At 34.0% G+C, this 16740-nt stretch overlaps 1 protein-coding gene across 1 annotated transcript in view; it reads left to right on the top strand.

The window, feature by feature from the left end:
- Positions 1–5233: 5233 nt before the first annotated feature.
- The window catches only part of LOC110021241 (alpha-galactosidase 3), a 60783-nt gene continuing 49276 nt past the window's right edge, over positions 5234–16740 (top strand). Inside the window, exons 1-2 of the mRNA XM_020719656.1 lie at positions 5234–5506; positions 5746–5804. Coding sequence (XP_020575315.1) covers positions 5325–5506; positions 5746–5804 — 241 coding nt within the window. The 5' untranslated portion in view covers positions 5234–5324. The remainder of the gene's footprint in view (positions 5507–5745; positions 5805–16740) is intronic.

The raw sequence follows: 16740 nt of genomic DNA, 5'->3' as shown, positions 1-16740 counted from the left end.
CCACTCATTCATTTGTGGTTTCATGTCCGAAACCAGCTAATCCTCATGGTTCTACACAAGGGGCGCTCCACCCTCTGATTTGTGTGATGGATCCGTGATAGTATAAATTGTGCCATCTGCGAGATCTGATTTACTCAACAAAGTGGCACAAAGGTGCCATCAAATCCACTTCATGTAGATCACCAACTGACCATCCGGTTGCTGTCTGGCCACTCCACAGTTCCAACCCACCGACCTGATATGCTAACCTCAGCAACCCGTTAACCCGCTCTCGCATGCTAGCCCATTCAAGCATACTGTCAGAATTTGCTGACCTAACCCACTTAATTACCCTACGTCTTGGGCCTAATTGTTAGCCCAAGCCTCTTTGTGTGCCTTCACAATGGCAGTCCACTGCCTGTTGCCACCGCTGCTTTCCCTCTTACATCATCGCCAGCTCCAACAGGTTGTTATCACTGCCCCAGCAACAACCCTTTATCACATACCACCGACTACTATCATTGGTTGTTGCCACCAGACCCACTTGCCCTTGTTCAACACCACAGACTTTCGTCATCATCAATGACTGCTGCCAATGAAAAACTTAAATTTTCTAAATTTTTCTAAAATTTTCATCATTTTTATAATTTTTGAACGGGCAAGCAAAGCTCTCTAGAAATTATGGGACAACAAACACATCATCAATAAAATTATCATTTTTCATGAATCTTGAGGATATTAGTACAATTCTTGGATCATTAACATTCAAAATCAAATTTAAAATTATTCATAACTCCAATTTTATTATACATAGTCAAACTAACTGACTCAACGAGAAGAACCCAATATAGTCAAAATTGGCCCTATTCAAATCAAATCAAGCCAAAGTCAAGCAACAAAATCATTTTTGAAAGCTTTGAGTGGCTAATTGGAAGTCCAAATTGAGTATCTCAACATGAAAAAGCTTATAGCCAAGTCGAGTATCTCATCATGACATGTCTAGTGCCCAAGATCATTCAATTCGTACATCATTAAGACACTTAAATGTCCACAAAATGATTTTTGATCGTGGGAATCTCTCTGAGTCATTCAATGGAGTGGTCTAGAATCTTTCTTTATTTGTAGAAGAGGTACTTCTAGACTCTCTTGGCCCTTATTTGTGTGGAAGGCTCTTTCTGTGGCTCAATGTCTATAAATAGAGCCCAAAGAAGGATTTATTTATAAATGGGGATCTAGACATTGAATCAAAGAAAGAGCTAGGCTTAAAGATGGTTTCCAAAGAAGCTAAATTTCAATGTTGTTCTACTCTGAAGATCAGTAGAATGCTTCCCGCTTCTGCAGTCACCGACCACTGCTCACTTGCCAACATTAACCACCGTTGGACGCCCCTGCTCATCGAAACAAAGCCCCTAACAAAGTCACAACGTAGTAATGAAGCACCATGTGGAGTAAATACCAATGTAGGCACCATATTAAGTCCTACATCATCCATAACATCTTGAATTGATGCATCGAAGTCTTGACAACTACTCCCAACCATTGTATAATGCACTGTACACAACAATTGTACTTCAAAGAAATATATATAAATTTCTCACATATAGGATAAAAGTTTGAGTTTATACTCATCAATTCATAGTTGATAGTTATGACTGGGTTAGGCTTCTATTTTTTTTTTCTTTTCATTCCACATAAAAAATTTTGGTGTCTCTACCCGTCACATCAATTACTTTTGTGTTTGTTGGACTTTTGTGTAACGCTAAGATGCTAAAAAATTATTTTATCTCCATGAATCTTCTGACACACACCAAGCCTCAACTTCAAAAAAGATAAACATTTAGAACTTAAAACATTTGCCATTACAAAATGAATTTGATTCTCATTAGTTGTGTGAGATAAGTGGATTGGCTTGTTGAGTGGTATAATTTATATTTAGTTACCAAGGGGTGGTTCTATTCACAATATAATTTAAATTGTGGAGTCTTTTGAGTTCAATATAAAAATGGTTGAATTAGTCTTTTGTTGGAATTTATATTAAAAGGATGTAAAATATGCTCTACTAGCTAATAAAATTTAAAACCTCATTTATATATTTATCCTTCCTTTTGTTTTATCATCTATATAATGTTTTCAAACATACTTGATTTAACAAGTTATTTTTGTACTCATACAATTTGTTAAATATGACAAATTTACATTTTTTCCTAAGTGCACTTTTGTAGGATATATTTTGCTTTTCTTTTATGTGGGTAATATGACTATTACAATGCATGATGTTGATAAAGTTACATTGTTGAAGAATGAAATAGATTCTCACCTGATATAAAACATTTTGAACTTCAAAATTATTTCCTTTGAATTAAAGTTGCTAATTCTTTTATGGCTAATTCTTTCAAGGATTATTTTATCTGTCAATCTAAGCAAATAGTTGATATAATTAAGTTTGCTCATCTTGCTGACGTTAATATTATTTACACTCCTTTCAAACTCAATTTTCAATATACTCTTCCTCATATCACACTTTTAACTGATCTCATTTTATATCATACTATTTTTTGTAACTTGGTTTATCTCACCATTATATGGCTCATTATTTCTTACGATGTCTACATTATAAATCAATTTAGTTCTTCTATTAGTATTCACGAGTTTGCATTATTTATATTTTGTGTTGTTTATGGGGCACTCCTTTTTTTTTTTAAATATTTTGTGTATATCAACATTTGATTATTCTAAATAAACTAGTAGACCATAAAGCTAAGGTTTTTACATATTTTTTGAAATCTACCAATTTTTGGAAAGTAAAAAAAGAAATAGTATTAGTTCAATCTTTAACAAAAATTGAAATCATACAGTGGTCTCAGCTTTTTTTGAGATAATTTGGTTATGGTAGTGGTTTACTTATATGAGTCTTTTTTTCTACTCATTCAAATGCATTGTGACAATTAAAATATTTATCGTACTCAAAACTTAGTTCTTCATGAAAGAATAAATCTTATCGAGATTGATTGTCTTCTCAGTGTTCTTCTCTTGCAATATAACTTACTTAACTCATTATTTATTTCTTTTTCACTATAGATTGTGGCCTTATTTGTGAAGTCTCATTCATTTTTGCATTTTTTACTTTTTGTTAGGTAAATTTTTTATACTTCTTGCAACATCATATGTTTAAAATTTATTAAAATCGGTCACTGTCATATAAATCTTATAAGGGCTATTACCGCATAACACACCCTTAAAAAGATTATCTGACAAAAAAATGTTAATATATTCTTCATAATTGGTTCTTTGAATTGGTGTAAGTAATTTGTTTGTAAACAACCACAATCAATGTTTTGATGGAGAGAATATAGAAAAGAAAATATTATAAATATGTGAACAACAAATTTAGATATGAAATTGGACTGTCCTTCACCTGAAGGTCCGTTTTGGGATGACATTGGGAGCACGACGTGGGGAGCAGCGCAAAGTTTGTTCTTTTGGGAGCATGTCAGGGTAACGATGTCCTGTTGTTATGGTTAAACACCGACCACAACTCAAGCTCTATGGTCCGTGTTAGAGGTTTGGCTTTTTATAGCATATACCCCTCTACTGTTCGACCCCTTCCCCCACTCTTTTATATTGTGTTTGCTCGTTTTCTTTCCTTTGTTTGATATCAATGGTGAGTCCATGGAGCACTCATAATACGTCGGCCAATGTATCTCTGCTTATCAAGCAAATTCAACGCCATTACCTCGCCCCCGATGGGTCCTACCTCTCCAAATCCTCTTTCTCGGAATTCCAACATATTGTTGCGAAATTGCATGAGAAACCCTAATTTCTTATTCAAATTTTGGTTTAATTACTTGATTTTGCTGGTTTATTTTGCATAAATGGAAGGCGAGGGAGGAAATTTCTAAGGAGAGGTTGCGGTACTTGAGGGCCTTGGTACATACACCGATCTCTATTCTATTTTAATTTGTCTTTCATTATTTTTGCTGATAAATTGTGTTGATGCTAATTATGTTGCATCAAATTTTAAAAATTTGGATGAATTTATGTTTGTAATGGAAATAGGGCTTGATTTAGTACCTTTTCTTTTCTCCAATGCATTTTGTTAATGGATGCTTTTAGGTTGTATACGGAGAGGCAATAGAAAATGGTTGAGGTGTATCAACAAGCAGCATCTTATACATATATTATGGTTTAAGTGGCATGCTTTGTTTATTGTGGGAGATGAGCGATATGTGAGGGGGGAGATTTGTAATTTGGAAACTAGGTTTTAATGGAGTAAAGTAAAAATGATGTTGGATATTATTGGTATCCCTGACTCATTAAACACATGTTTTGTTTATATATTTGTTCAATATTAACTGGTTGAAATTTTTGAGTTGTGAAGGAGGTTATTAAATAATTTATGCATATGGTATTGTTGCCAATTCAATCTCAAGAGAAATGGTGATTTTTGTCTTTTTTTTGTACTATTGGTATTCATTGTTAAGTGAAGTGTGTATCTAAATTTTTGTACTGTTTTGAAGTGAATTTCTACCTCTGAAGCATCAAATATATAGCTATGACAGTTCTGTTAAAAAAAATATTACTAAATAGATGCAGAATAATTATTTGTCTAGAAATAACTGCCACACAATTATTTTCAAATAGCTGAAGCAAACAACCAGTTAGCTTCCCCATAACTGCTTGTAGCTGCCCCAATAGACCCTTAATTTGCTCAATCATGGGCATTTTGTAAAAAGAAAAGAAAATGTGAAATTGCTCACATTAGCTAAACAAATTTCTCTAATGAGTTTCATCAAATTTAATAAAAAAATGAAAATTTACAACAAATTTTCTTCAATCAAATTTTTAATCAGTATAAAAAATAATTTTTCTCAAGCTTAAATTTACTTTATGATATGCCATCATATTCATCATATAATGATTTTAGAGATATCAATCTAAATTGAACCCAAAAGAAATTTTTTTTTTATAATATTACTTCTTTCTAAATTATAATATAGTAATCATAAATGATAGTAATTAAAATAAAAATTATTATCAATGCATTAATACTATTTATAAAAAAAATTAATATTTAAAATTTTCATTTCACTTTTTATTCAAAAAAAAAAAAACTATTAATATTAAAATTTTGATTAATTTAATATTTATTTTTGGATAATGAGTGTTAAAAACTCAATAATGTGTTTCCAATGAACTATATCTTCGGTGACGCTGATGTTAAATCTACCTGTCCGGTGACGGCAGCTCCAAATAGACTTCCCTTATCCAAACTTGCAGAACAGCACCAGAAATCTCAGGGCTGCATATAGAGAGAGAGAGATAGAGGGAGTGTGTGTGTGACTGCAATGGGATTGCCCTCTATTTTCCTTCTCTTCTTCATCGCAGCGATTTCTCCGGCGATCGCCGGAACATTCAGTTCTGTTACTGACTATTCTCCGAACTCCAACTCTAGAATCGAAATCTTCGACACTTCGAACTATGGAAAACTTCACCTCAGCAACGCATTGGGCTTAACCCCTCAAATGGGGTTCGTTTCTTTTCTCCATTTTTGATGTTTTTTTAACTTCATGGTAGACGGCGATTGACTCTGTAGCAATTACTCAGTTTTTTTTCCTTGCCCTTAATATTCTGCGGTAATTTCATGGAATTTGACATTTGTTTGACCATGTTCACATTGTTAGTGAAGTTTCGTGGCGAGATTTGCTGACTCTGTCTCTCTCCCTCTCTCAAAAATTTTTGTTTTTTTTTGGTGCTTGATGGGCGTAGATGGAATAGCTGGAATTTTTTTGCTTGCGGAATCAACGAGACAGTAATTAAGGAGACTGGTATGTTCATTTAGATTTGTTGTTACTGATTTATATTCGTTTGGCCAGTCATAGTTTTGTTGTTTTTTTCCTTCTCTATAAGAACACGTGTGCCTGGGGGAAGTTTTTTTCCTGAAGGAATCTTAAGATAGATGAAATTTAAAACAAAAAAAAAAAAAACAATTTTTTTTTAACGAGGCGATCTTTTGTCTGGTGGCTTGCTCCCCTCCATAAGTGGCCCAGTGCTTGATGAATGTTTACATCTATTTTTATAAAATCATAAGTTTGTTAGCTTTTTTATTATAATAAAAGAGATGTTTTATATTTCATTTTTAATTTATCTTAATTAAATTACTATTTCTTATTTAATTTTTTGAATTAAAATTTTCTTTTTGTAACCATTACAATCATACAATCAAATTTTCAAAGTTTTGACAAATCAAGTGTACTTTTCATTACATTCTCAAAATATTTACATAGTTATATATTTGAAAATTAATTATCAATGTTGTTGGGAGGTGGCATTCCTTTTTTGAATGTATCAATTTAGGGCCCTTTTTTGGTCATTTTTTTAAAAGTAGTTAGGGATGTGCATTATTTGATTAAAGCCAAAAAATTGAACTGAATCAATCGTGTTTGGTTTATTTGGTTGATTTGATTTGATTTTGAAATAACATTTTTTGGTTTTAAAAATTATATTATTTGATTTTTTTATTTTCTTATTAATTTTTCTCTTCATTAAACCAAATAAATAAAAAAATTGAATAGTATTATAATTGAAAAATTAAATTCACTTAGACTAGCTATTCCACTGCTCTGTCTTTGCCATTTCATAAATCTTGATGTCCATTCGATGTAGAGAGAGAGATGGTGAGGAGATAGGAAAGAGATGTAAGACTTATGATTTTTTTGTAGAACTTTAATTTGTAATAATCTTAGATATAAAGAAAAGTCATGCATCATAGAGGAATTAAGTTAATGCATTTTCCTATTTCAGTTGGATTACATTGTGCACCGGCTTTAAGCCCATATCTTTTTTGCTTTAGTTTTGGATGCTCTTACTGGACAATTACAATAGAATCTACCTTGGTGTATGCTTTTCGTTGAGGATATCCTTCTTGTGGATAGGACTAGAGAAAGAGTTCAAGAAAAAACTTAAAAGTCTTCATTTGAGTAGATTTAAAACTGAATAATTGGATTGTAATTTTAGTAGTAGTAGATCTAGTGACAAAGTTGTAAAAATGGGTGATCAAATCATTAAAGGTGTTAACGTTTGAGATATCTCAGATCGATTGTTCAAAGTATGGGGGTATAAATGGGGATGTTATTAGTAGAATTCAAGTTGGTTGGTTGAAGTGGAGGAATGCATCAGGACTATTTTGTGATAGAAAAATATCGCTTAAACTTAAAGGAAATTTTTGTAAGATGGTGATGAGATCTGTAATGTTTTATGGCGTAGAATGTTGCCTTTAAAAGAGAAGCACAAAATTAAGTTAAGTGTTGTTGAGATGAGGATGCTTAAGTGGATGAATAACTTGACACTTAGAGACAAACCATGACAGGGTTGTTCTAGCTCTAGTTGCATACAAGATTAGAGAGAGACGACTTAGATGGTTTGGTCACATTAAACATTGACCATATGATGATGCAGTTAGGAGAGTAGATGCTTGAGACTCGAATTATGTTAAGAAAGGTAGATATAGACCTGAAAAGATGTGGGCAGGTTGTATAAAAAATAATCTTAATTTATTATAATTAAATAAAACTATGACACTCAATAGGACACAATGGAGAAAATGGATTCATATAGCCACTCCCACTTAGTGGGATAAAGGCTTGTTGTTGTTGTTGTATAAAGCAAAATTTCGGTTTGTTCAAAATCAAATTGATTAAATTGAAATACATTTATGATTTTATTTGAATTGGTTTTAGCAAAAGGTTGGCTAGTTGATTTTTTAAATTTTGGGTTTTTATTTAACTTTGTTGACCAATCTATGAATTGATCTATTTAAAAAAACCAATTATAGACGAGTAAATGCCGTGATCAACTTATTTCTCTTCTTGGTTATCTTCATCTTCATTTATTTGTTACTATGGGGAATGCTTATTAATTATAAAGATAATATGATTAAAATGAAAAAAAAAAATGTAAATATAGATATTACCCTAGCTATGAATTGTTGTATTGGTGTGGAGGTTATTGTATACCTGTAATATGGAAATTTGATTTGATATGGAGTGATTGTGCCCCCTTCTTGTGGATCTTAATGAAGATTGAAAGATGATGATTGATTGTGAAACTGCCAGGATTAAAAATCTGAGCTGCTCTTAATGTTGGGCATCTAGTGAACCTTGTGGTGCAACTTTAAGGTCCACCTCTGCCTTTGTGCCAAATACATTAATAGCAGACATCATTCTACTTGCATTCGTTCCTTTAGCATTATAAAATGGTTAGAATAAGTTCTTCATTCGTTCAATGCTTCATTGTTGTAATTTTTTTTCTTGTTGGTTTTTTTGCATATACATAATTATTAAATTTTGATAAGTAACAAATATACATAGATAAAATTTTTCTATTGGTGCTTTGGTATAGTAAGTTATAGGTGGTTGTGGCTCAATTTAAAGTAAATAAAGTGAAAACCAAGATTTTTATCGCCTTAGATAATGTGCAATTGCATGATCATTATTATTATTACAAATTTTTATCGGATCCATAATATAAGCTAGTTCATGATTTCACCGTTCTACTTATGACTAAGGATAGTTTAGCTAGTTAATATTCACCATTCATTGTTATTTGCTCGCTTGAAATTTGGTTTAAGGGACTCGAAACCGACCTATGGTTAACCTCCAAATAGTTTTATTGCATGATTACCATATGGTAAAATTCAAGATGAAAATTGGTGAAAGAAGTGACCTAAAATTCTTGAAATATGTGGTCCAGATAATCTAGAAGGTGTAGATGTATACATTAAATTTTATAGAAATAGAAAATTTAGCGAGATCAGTTGAGAACTCAATCATTACACCTTACTTTGGAGTATTCCATCCAATGCAATTTGATAACAAATTATGTTATTTATTAAAAAAAAAATTCGACGAATGAATTTTGTGAGATTTTGTTCCTTCTAGTTGTATATTTTGTGAAATTTCTTTAGATATTCAAAATATTGTGAATTATGGAGATATTAATCTAGATATTTTTATATCCAATGAGCCAATCAATATGCAACCATTCTCAAGTTCATACCGGCAGCAGATGCAAGCATCTAATCACGTTCCCCTTAAAAAGCTTCGTCACCCCTTTCAACTTCCTGTCTAAATAGGCATGTATTGCAACACCTAATGGGTTGGATGAAAATATGCGTAAATCCCTAATAATGGGTAGATATTGCAAGTGAATTCCAGAGCACAATGTATCATACATTAGAAAACAATGGATAATAAGTGTGTAAGTTGGATATATCAAATTTATTCGATAGGTCAAGTTCATAGAAGAATTTCTTTAAATGTTTGCTAATATCAGTGTTAACTCAAAATACAAAGGAATAATTATATTATTGTTGAAACTTAGGGTGTGTTTGGGGCAGTTGAAGCTTATTGAATAATCTGCTGATAAGTTAGGTGCGGTAGCTATTACAAATTTTTATTTTTTGGAAAAGCCGGACCGCAGCTAGAAAGCTGTAACCGCTCCTAGATAGGTGTGGTGTGAAAATGCTGTTTTTCAGTGTTTTGAAAATGCATAAGCTGCCAAAATGGTGTTTACCCAAATAGGTCACCGCACCAAATAAGCTACCCCAAACAGACCCTTAAATAGACAATCAGAAACAATCAACGAAAATAGGAATACAACGATACAAACACAAATACCCCACTAAGGTGAGGTTCAAAGGTGGTGGTCGTAGTTCGATAAAGAGAAAATTGAGAGGTATGGGTGGTTGGGGCGTCGAGCGTCATCTAGAGAAAGGAAGCCAAAAGGGAGGGTAAAAGTGGCAGCAATAAGAGGAGGTGGGGGTAGGGCTGTTCGATGGCTGGACATCAAGTTAGGTGGTTGTGAGGGAGCCTAGGAAGGGTGGTGTAGGTTGGGGTGATTGTAAGGAAGGCTGGGAAGGTAAGGGAGGGGAAAGGAGGCGGCAGGAAATTGCGAGCTATAGGAAAACCATAAAAGGGGCCTATTTTTCTATTGTGGTAGCAAATACGGTGGGGGCGAAGGCGAAAGAAAGGTTGCGGGAGAAGGGAAATAGAGGATAAATGCCCTCACGTGATCAAACTATAGCTGCAACACCATTCGATCCTTGGGAGACGGTCACCACCTCGGATGAGTTACTGCCAAAACATCTTCCCGCCTTTGGATACAACCCTAGTAGAAAAATACTAGAAGCTGACAGCTGTCCTGAACAAAAATACATGAAAAACTGACCTATACACAACTAAAATAACATATATAGACCTAGGGTAACAAAGGATTGGCTCTCACATCAATTTGGCGGCAAATTCTATGAGAAGTAGGGTCAACTGGCTCTCTTGAGGTGCTTGCTCTAGCTGGCTCTAGTCCAGAGGATGTGAATAGCCCGCAGTCCAGACATCTTGCCGTAGGGGCCAACTATCTAGTTCGGGACTCTTGCAGCAGACACGCAATGTCAGTTTCTCATGATTATGGGAGCTTCGACCTTATCTGTTGAAGCTTTTATCCTCTCTATAGTATGAAATCATATCAGCACGTTGAAGGTAATGAGCTACTATAATCTCTCGAGACTAAAGAATCTTTGACTGCCCTCCTAAAAACATATGGATCTCATGGATCTCATTGCGGTTGCATTATCCCCCAAAACACCTGAGTTTTTTCTAATTGCTAGCAACCATCCATATCAGTCCAACCATATAAGGGTGAACTACTGAACTGAATTGAATTGAAACTTTATGCTAAGTTTGCCCTACAAAATCTTTCAAAGGTATCCTAAGTTGGTTCAGTCCTACTTGACGTGAGAACGGACGAAACTTTCTGTGACGGTGGCAGCCATGGTGGTAAGGTATCAATCATGATGTTCTGATATGCTCTTTGTAGTGACCGCCCTGTGTTTGGAATTAGTGTCTTTATCCTGCTATCCTTTATTATCACAAAAATTAATCCTGCTTACACTTTTCTACTAGTAAGGGCACATGTAATCCCAAACTCTGCATAAAGTAGAAGGATTATGTGCTTGTCATTTTTTGTGAAGTAGGTATTCTTGCATCCTTCATGCTGAGTCTGATGATCAAACTGCCAATGCCTTCTCAAATAAAAGGTGGCAGACATCCATGGGCACCACTTTGCACCAACCCTGGTCCAGCAGTTGATTCCCAATCATAAACTCTACGAGTCATCTCCTTTCAATATTGATTTTGTTCTCCTTCTTCAACCATGTAAAGGAATACAGTTGGGAATTCCTATGAGGCATGAGGCTCAATTTTTTAATCATCTTCATAGACGCTATGTTCTTGTTATTCCATCGATGATGTGACTACATACATTTTCTTTCATAGTGCAATGAGTGTAGAATATGTTATGACAAAATAACTCTTCTGTCATCAGACACCTAATTATATTTAAAGATTTACTCGACGGGCTACATCCATTCAAGGAAATCATCTGGATCTGTTCTCTCCATGAAGTTCAGTAGGCTCACCTTTATTCCCAAATCTCAATTTCTTCCAATAGGCACTATCTCTGTATCTTCTACAAGCACTCCATCTGGGTATCCTCTAACAGATTTCTCATCTCTGTATCCTTTAACAGACATCTCATCTCTATATCATTTAACAAACATATCATCTCTGTACCTTCCAATAGACACTTTAGCTCCAGGCCTCTGCTGAAACTGTACCCCAAAGCGTTGCGGCTTATCTTCTCCACTGAAATCTTCCCTATAAAAGGGATGTTACGATCCTACCTGATAGCTTATAATTAATCCAGTTAGGAACTGCGATCGAACGACATTAACATTTAAATAATTTTCATCTGATTTAAAACTTTTAATTTTATAAAAAAGCCACTAATAATCCATAACTACAACAACAACAACAACAACAACAAAGCCTTAATCCCACTACGTGGGGTCGGCTACAATAATCCATAAGTACAATACACATAAAATCAAAACGTCCAAAAATTATATCAATTTGTTGACATCTCAAGCCAACATATAACAAAATAATCTGGAATTAAAAAATATCTAAATTCACACAACAGTATATCCCTATCTAAAAGAAAAAGTGAAAAAAAAAACTGTAATCATAATACCTAACAACAGTGGTCCTCCTCTATCAACTAAATCTCTTATGCCTGACATATTAATCTACAACTTTTCTTTTTGAGAAAGAGAATTAAATTCAACAGGAAACTTGTCTCAGTGAGCAATTATAATATTAATATGCATTAAATTCATATGTAAGTATCTTGTATGAATGATCAAAAGAAAATGCTGTCCATTATTTTATAAAAGTTTGAACTATCACTTTAAATTTTTCTATTTTCATTCCAATTTAAGTATACAATTTTTTATCTTTTTAAGATTAAAAACATGATTACCGTCATACTCGAAAGTATCTTCAAAATTGAAACCATAGATAACCTAAAAAATTTGCACCCGAATGCACACTATTACCTTTTTTTTATTTTGCACGGTTACAACACATTCTTTGCTAGTATCATCTTAGGGCCTGTTTGGGGCAGATTATTTAGGTCCGGCGGCGTTTTCAAAATGCCGCCTTCGTGTTTGGAACCTGCGTTTGTGCAGATTATACCTGCCGCAGTGCGTTTACTTTTGTGAATCCTTAATTGTTTTGTGACGCGGGGTGGGGGCTGCATCCCGCGTTCGGCTCGTGATATTGCCCTAGTTGCCCCTCTTCTCTCTTCTCCCTCGCGCTCTCCCTCGCGCTCTCCCTCCCTGGATTCGTCCCCCGTAGAGGAGATCGGAGAGTTTCCTTTCGATTCGTCCCCTGTCAATCGCAAGGTATGCTTTCCCTCACTGTTAATTCGTAAGGAATGCTTCTTCTAGAGCAATCGAACATCGGTGGCCGTAAATGGTTCTTTGTTGATGCGCGAACGTCGTTTATTTCTATAGATCCGACCATAAACCTTGTTTATTATTTGGATTCGTCGTCTTCGTTGTTTTTGAACTCAAACAATGCGAGTGGATTTCTTTGCCCTAAAATTACTTTTGTTTTTTCTTTAGGCGTGAAGTAAATTTTGCAGCATGAAATCTTGCAGCATGAAATCTTTTGTCCATGAAATCTTTTGTCAACAACTGTTTAGACTGAATTTTGTTTCAAATATTTCTGCTCCATTCGATTTTTCCTAATTTTTGCATAGCCAAGAATGTCTTTATACGCAGAGCAAGGAACAATTTGTGAGCATCTGTATGGAAGGAAGGAATATTTCTTGTTTTTTCAAGTTCATCAGCTGATGTTTATGGGCTGTTTATAGGAAACTGCTGCTATTAAGGATCCTGTTTCGGTTTATGTTAAAAGCCTAAGTGCCAAACCTAATGCCCTGATATCATATAAAAAATAAGAGGATAAAAAATGCTTGCTGCATTTAAGGATCCTGGTTACACCATCAACTTTCTATTTTTTGTGGCAGTATATATCTGTGGAATTGTGTGTGTTCTATTCTTATTTTACTTCGAGCATTATTGCATATAATCTTCGTTTGACTGCTTTCACAAGATGATTGACATTATACACTGAACTTGGCACGAGAGAGGATTTTCTGCATATTTGCGAGAGAAAATGTATTGCCACACTGAGATGATTGATATTGTCCTGTAGAGAGTGTAATGAGCAAAGTAAAAACAAATAAAGCTATAAATCTTACTATGAAAAAATTATTAAATTAAAGTTTTATGAAAGAAATTATTTAGGAACAATGTAATAAGCAATAATAAAATATATTATATATTGATCCATAAAAGTAAAGTGCAGTTTTCTCTAAACAAGTTGTATAAATGTTAATCTTTATGTTTATATGTGATGCCTATAAAGATTCAAAGGGTTATGAGATTAGTAATCCTGTTCAATTAAATTTTGAGGACTAAAAGAATGTCGAAGAATTAATGAAAAAGCATTTTGACACTAATATTTAAGAACAAAGGTGATGCTCAGGTTTGTCTAATTACAAAAGAAATCAAACTTATAAATCATAAGTGGTAACTATGGAGAATGAAGCAATTTTTAAATTTAGATAATTCATAGAGAAGTGTAAATTGTAGAGAAAAGATTCAAATGGTTTTACTGATCTTGCCAATATACATGATTGATTACTACAAAAACTGATGTGAAATGGATCAAAAAAGAATGTTAAGTGTCAAACTATAGAACATGGACACTTCAAAAAGCCTTTCCTGTCCGTGTTAGACATGATACACCAAAAATTGTCTATCATGTGCTTCATTCCAAAAGTTCAGCAAAACTTTATTTGGACAAACTTCATTCCAAATAGACAATTTATTTGGAATGAATTGTCTATTTGGAATCAAACTTCATTCAAAAATTATGTACCATGTGCTTTATTCCAAATAGACAAATGGGTTGGTGAAATGCTTTCTGGCCATCCAACAAGGTTTACAAATATTTTCAGAATGACAACACCAATTTTTATGGATCTTTTGCACGAGTTATGCCTAAATCACGGCCTCCAGGGTTCTTCCAGAACGACGTGTAGTTCTTCCAGAATGACGTGTAGGGAGGTGTTGGCTATAACACTGTACATTCTGTCACAAAATGAATCAATTAGAGGAGCTATGGAAAGATTTCAGCATTCTTCTGAAACAATAAGTCGTTACTTTTCTAAAGGCATACATGCTCCTGTTAGCTTAACAGCTAAAATAATTAAACCAGAGGATCCATCATTTGCCACCACTCCAGAACAAATTGCCAACGATCCTCGATACATGCCATATTTTTAGGTAACTATGAGTGGTTTTATTTTATAACTTGTCATGCGATTCATAATATAATTACTATCTAACAAACAATTAAACAGAATTGTATTGGTGCAATTGACGGTACACACGTTGATGCCCGACTACCCAACCAGGAGAATGTTGCATACATCGGTCGGAGTGGTTCGATAACTCATAATGTCATGGCTGTATGCGACTTCAACGTGTGCTTTACTTTTGTAGTGGCGGGCTAGGAAGGGAGTGCACATGACACAAGAAAGTGCACATGATAGTCGGATTTTCTCATTTGCCACTAGGAATAGATCGCATTGTTTCCCTCACCCCCCATCAGATTAGTTTTGCTTTGCAATTTGTTTATTTGAGCATGCAATCTTTTTACTTAACAGTGTTTTTCGTATTAGGAAAATATTATCTGGTTGATGCCGGGTATCCTATGCAAAGGGGATACCTGAAGCCCTATCCTGACACAAGATATCATCTTCCTGATTTTGAGAGAGCAAGTGACACCGTCCGTGATAGAAAGGAAATGTTTAATAAACGCCACTCATCTTTACACGGGGTAATTGAAAGAACATTTGGGGTTTGGAAGAAGAAATGGGTCATCCTACGTGATATGCCGTCGTATCCTTTCCAAAAGCAAGTGCATATTGTGGTTGCAACAATGACACTACATAACTTCATCCAAAGACATTCCTCACGATCAGATACAGACTTTAGTATGACTGATAATGACGAACTGAATGTCTTCGACCAAACTCCTGGAATTGTGGGTGAGAGTTCATTACCTGAGGATGATGTAGACTCTAATGAATTTGGAAATCAGGAAGGTGAAGATTTGGCTGATATGATTGCTTTAAGGGAGTCTAGCACAGATGCTATTTGTGGCTGTTGATCTTCTAAGTTTTTCTTTAATAAGGTTATAGGTTGATATTCATATGTATTTAATTTTGGTTACTTTTAAAATACCTTAAACCGACATTGATTCTTTTGTTATTTTCGCAGTTATACAAACATGACTTCCAGGACAGAGAGATTTTGTGTTATTGTGGACTACCGTCTCTATTGCTAACGTCACGTAAGGAGCATAGCTTTGGGAGGAAGTTCTATGGTTGTGTCAGAGGTGTTTCAGCTCGTTGCGGTTTCTTTCGGTGGGCTGATAGTCCCACATATTACACTGCCAGTAGTCATGCCAACAGTCATGTGAATCTGATGTTTTCTCAGGCTGACCGTGCAGTTGAGGACCGACGTAGCCAGAGTCTTAAGTTAAATATTTTAATATTTCTCCTTATTGTTGTACTTGTATTTGTACTTTTTTTAGTTCTCCTGGTACTCGTTAGGACGTCAGAATTGTATGGTATCTTTTAGAACATCCCTGTCATTATCGTATGTTTCTGCACTATATGTTTCTTTTATACCAATAAACTATTCTGAATAAGCTGCCCCAAACAGCTTTATCAGACGGGCAGAAATGTCATTTAACCACCAATAAGTTAGTCTGAATAAGTTGTCTCAAACAGCAAGCTAGATTATTCTGATAATCTACAGATTATCAGATTATCAGAATAATCTGCTTATCAGCAGATTATAAATAATCCACAGCTGCGCCAAACATACCCTTAGTGTAATTTTGTATTACTTAAACATTTACCCTTCATCTCCTTTAAATTCCTTCTTTTAAATACATTGAAAAATCATTTTTCCTTTCTTTCCATTTATTTCTTTTAATTCTAAAACTCACAATATGCATAAAATTATAAAAATAATTTTCTAAATCATTAAAGAAAATTTGATTTAATAAATTTTCATTTAATACATATAAGAAAATAACTTAAATACCTTTGAAAAGTTTATCCATCCACCTCTTTTGACTACCACATATATTAAAGTGACTGTGCATGCTATTAGATAAGAATCATATTCCTAAAGAAAATGACTTAAATATACCTATTTTATTTAATTATATATATATATATATATATGTATATATATATATGTATATATATATATATATATAT

The sequence above is a fragment of the Phalaenopsis equestris genome, unplaced genomic scaffold (genome assembly GCF_001263595.1).
Source record: "Phalaenopsis equestris unplaced genomic scaffold, ASM126359v1 Scaffold000125, whole genome shotgun sequence".
Lineage (NCBI taxonomy): Eukaryota > Viridiplantae > Streptophyta > Magnoliopsida > Asparagales > Orchidaceae > Phalaenopsis > Phalaenopsis equestris.
The sequence above is the reverse complement of the archived record's forward strand: the minus strand, read 5'-3'. Positions and strand labels throughout refer to the sequence as shown.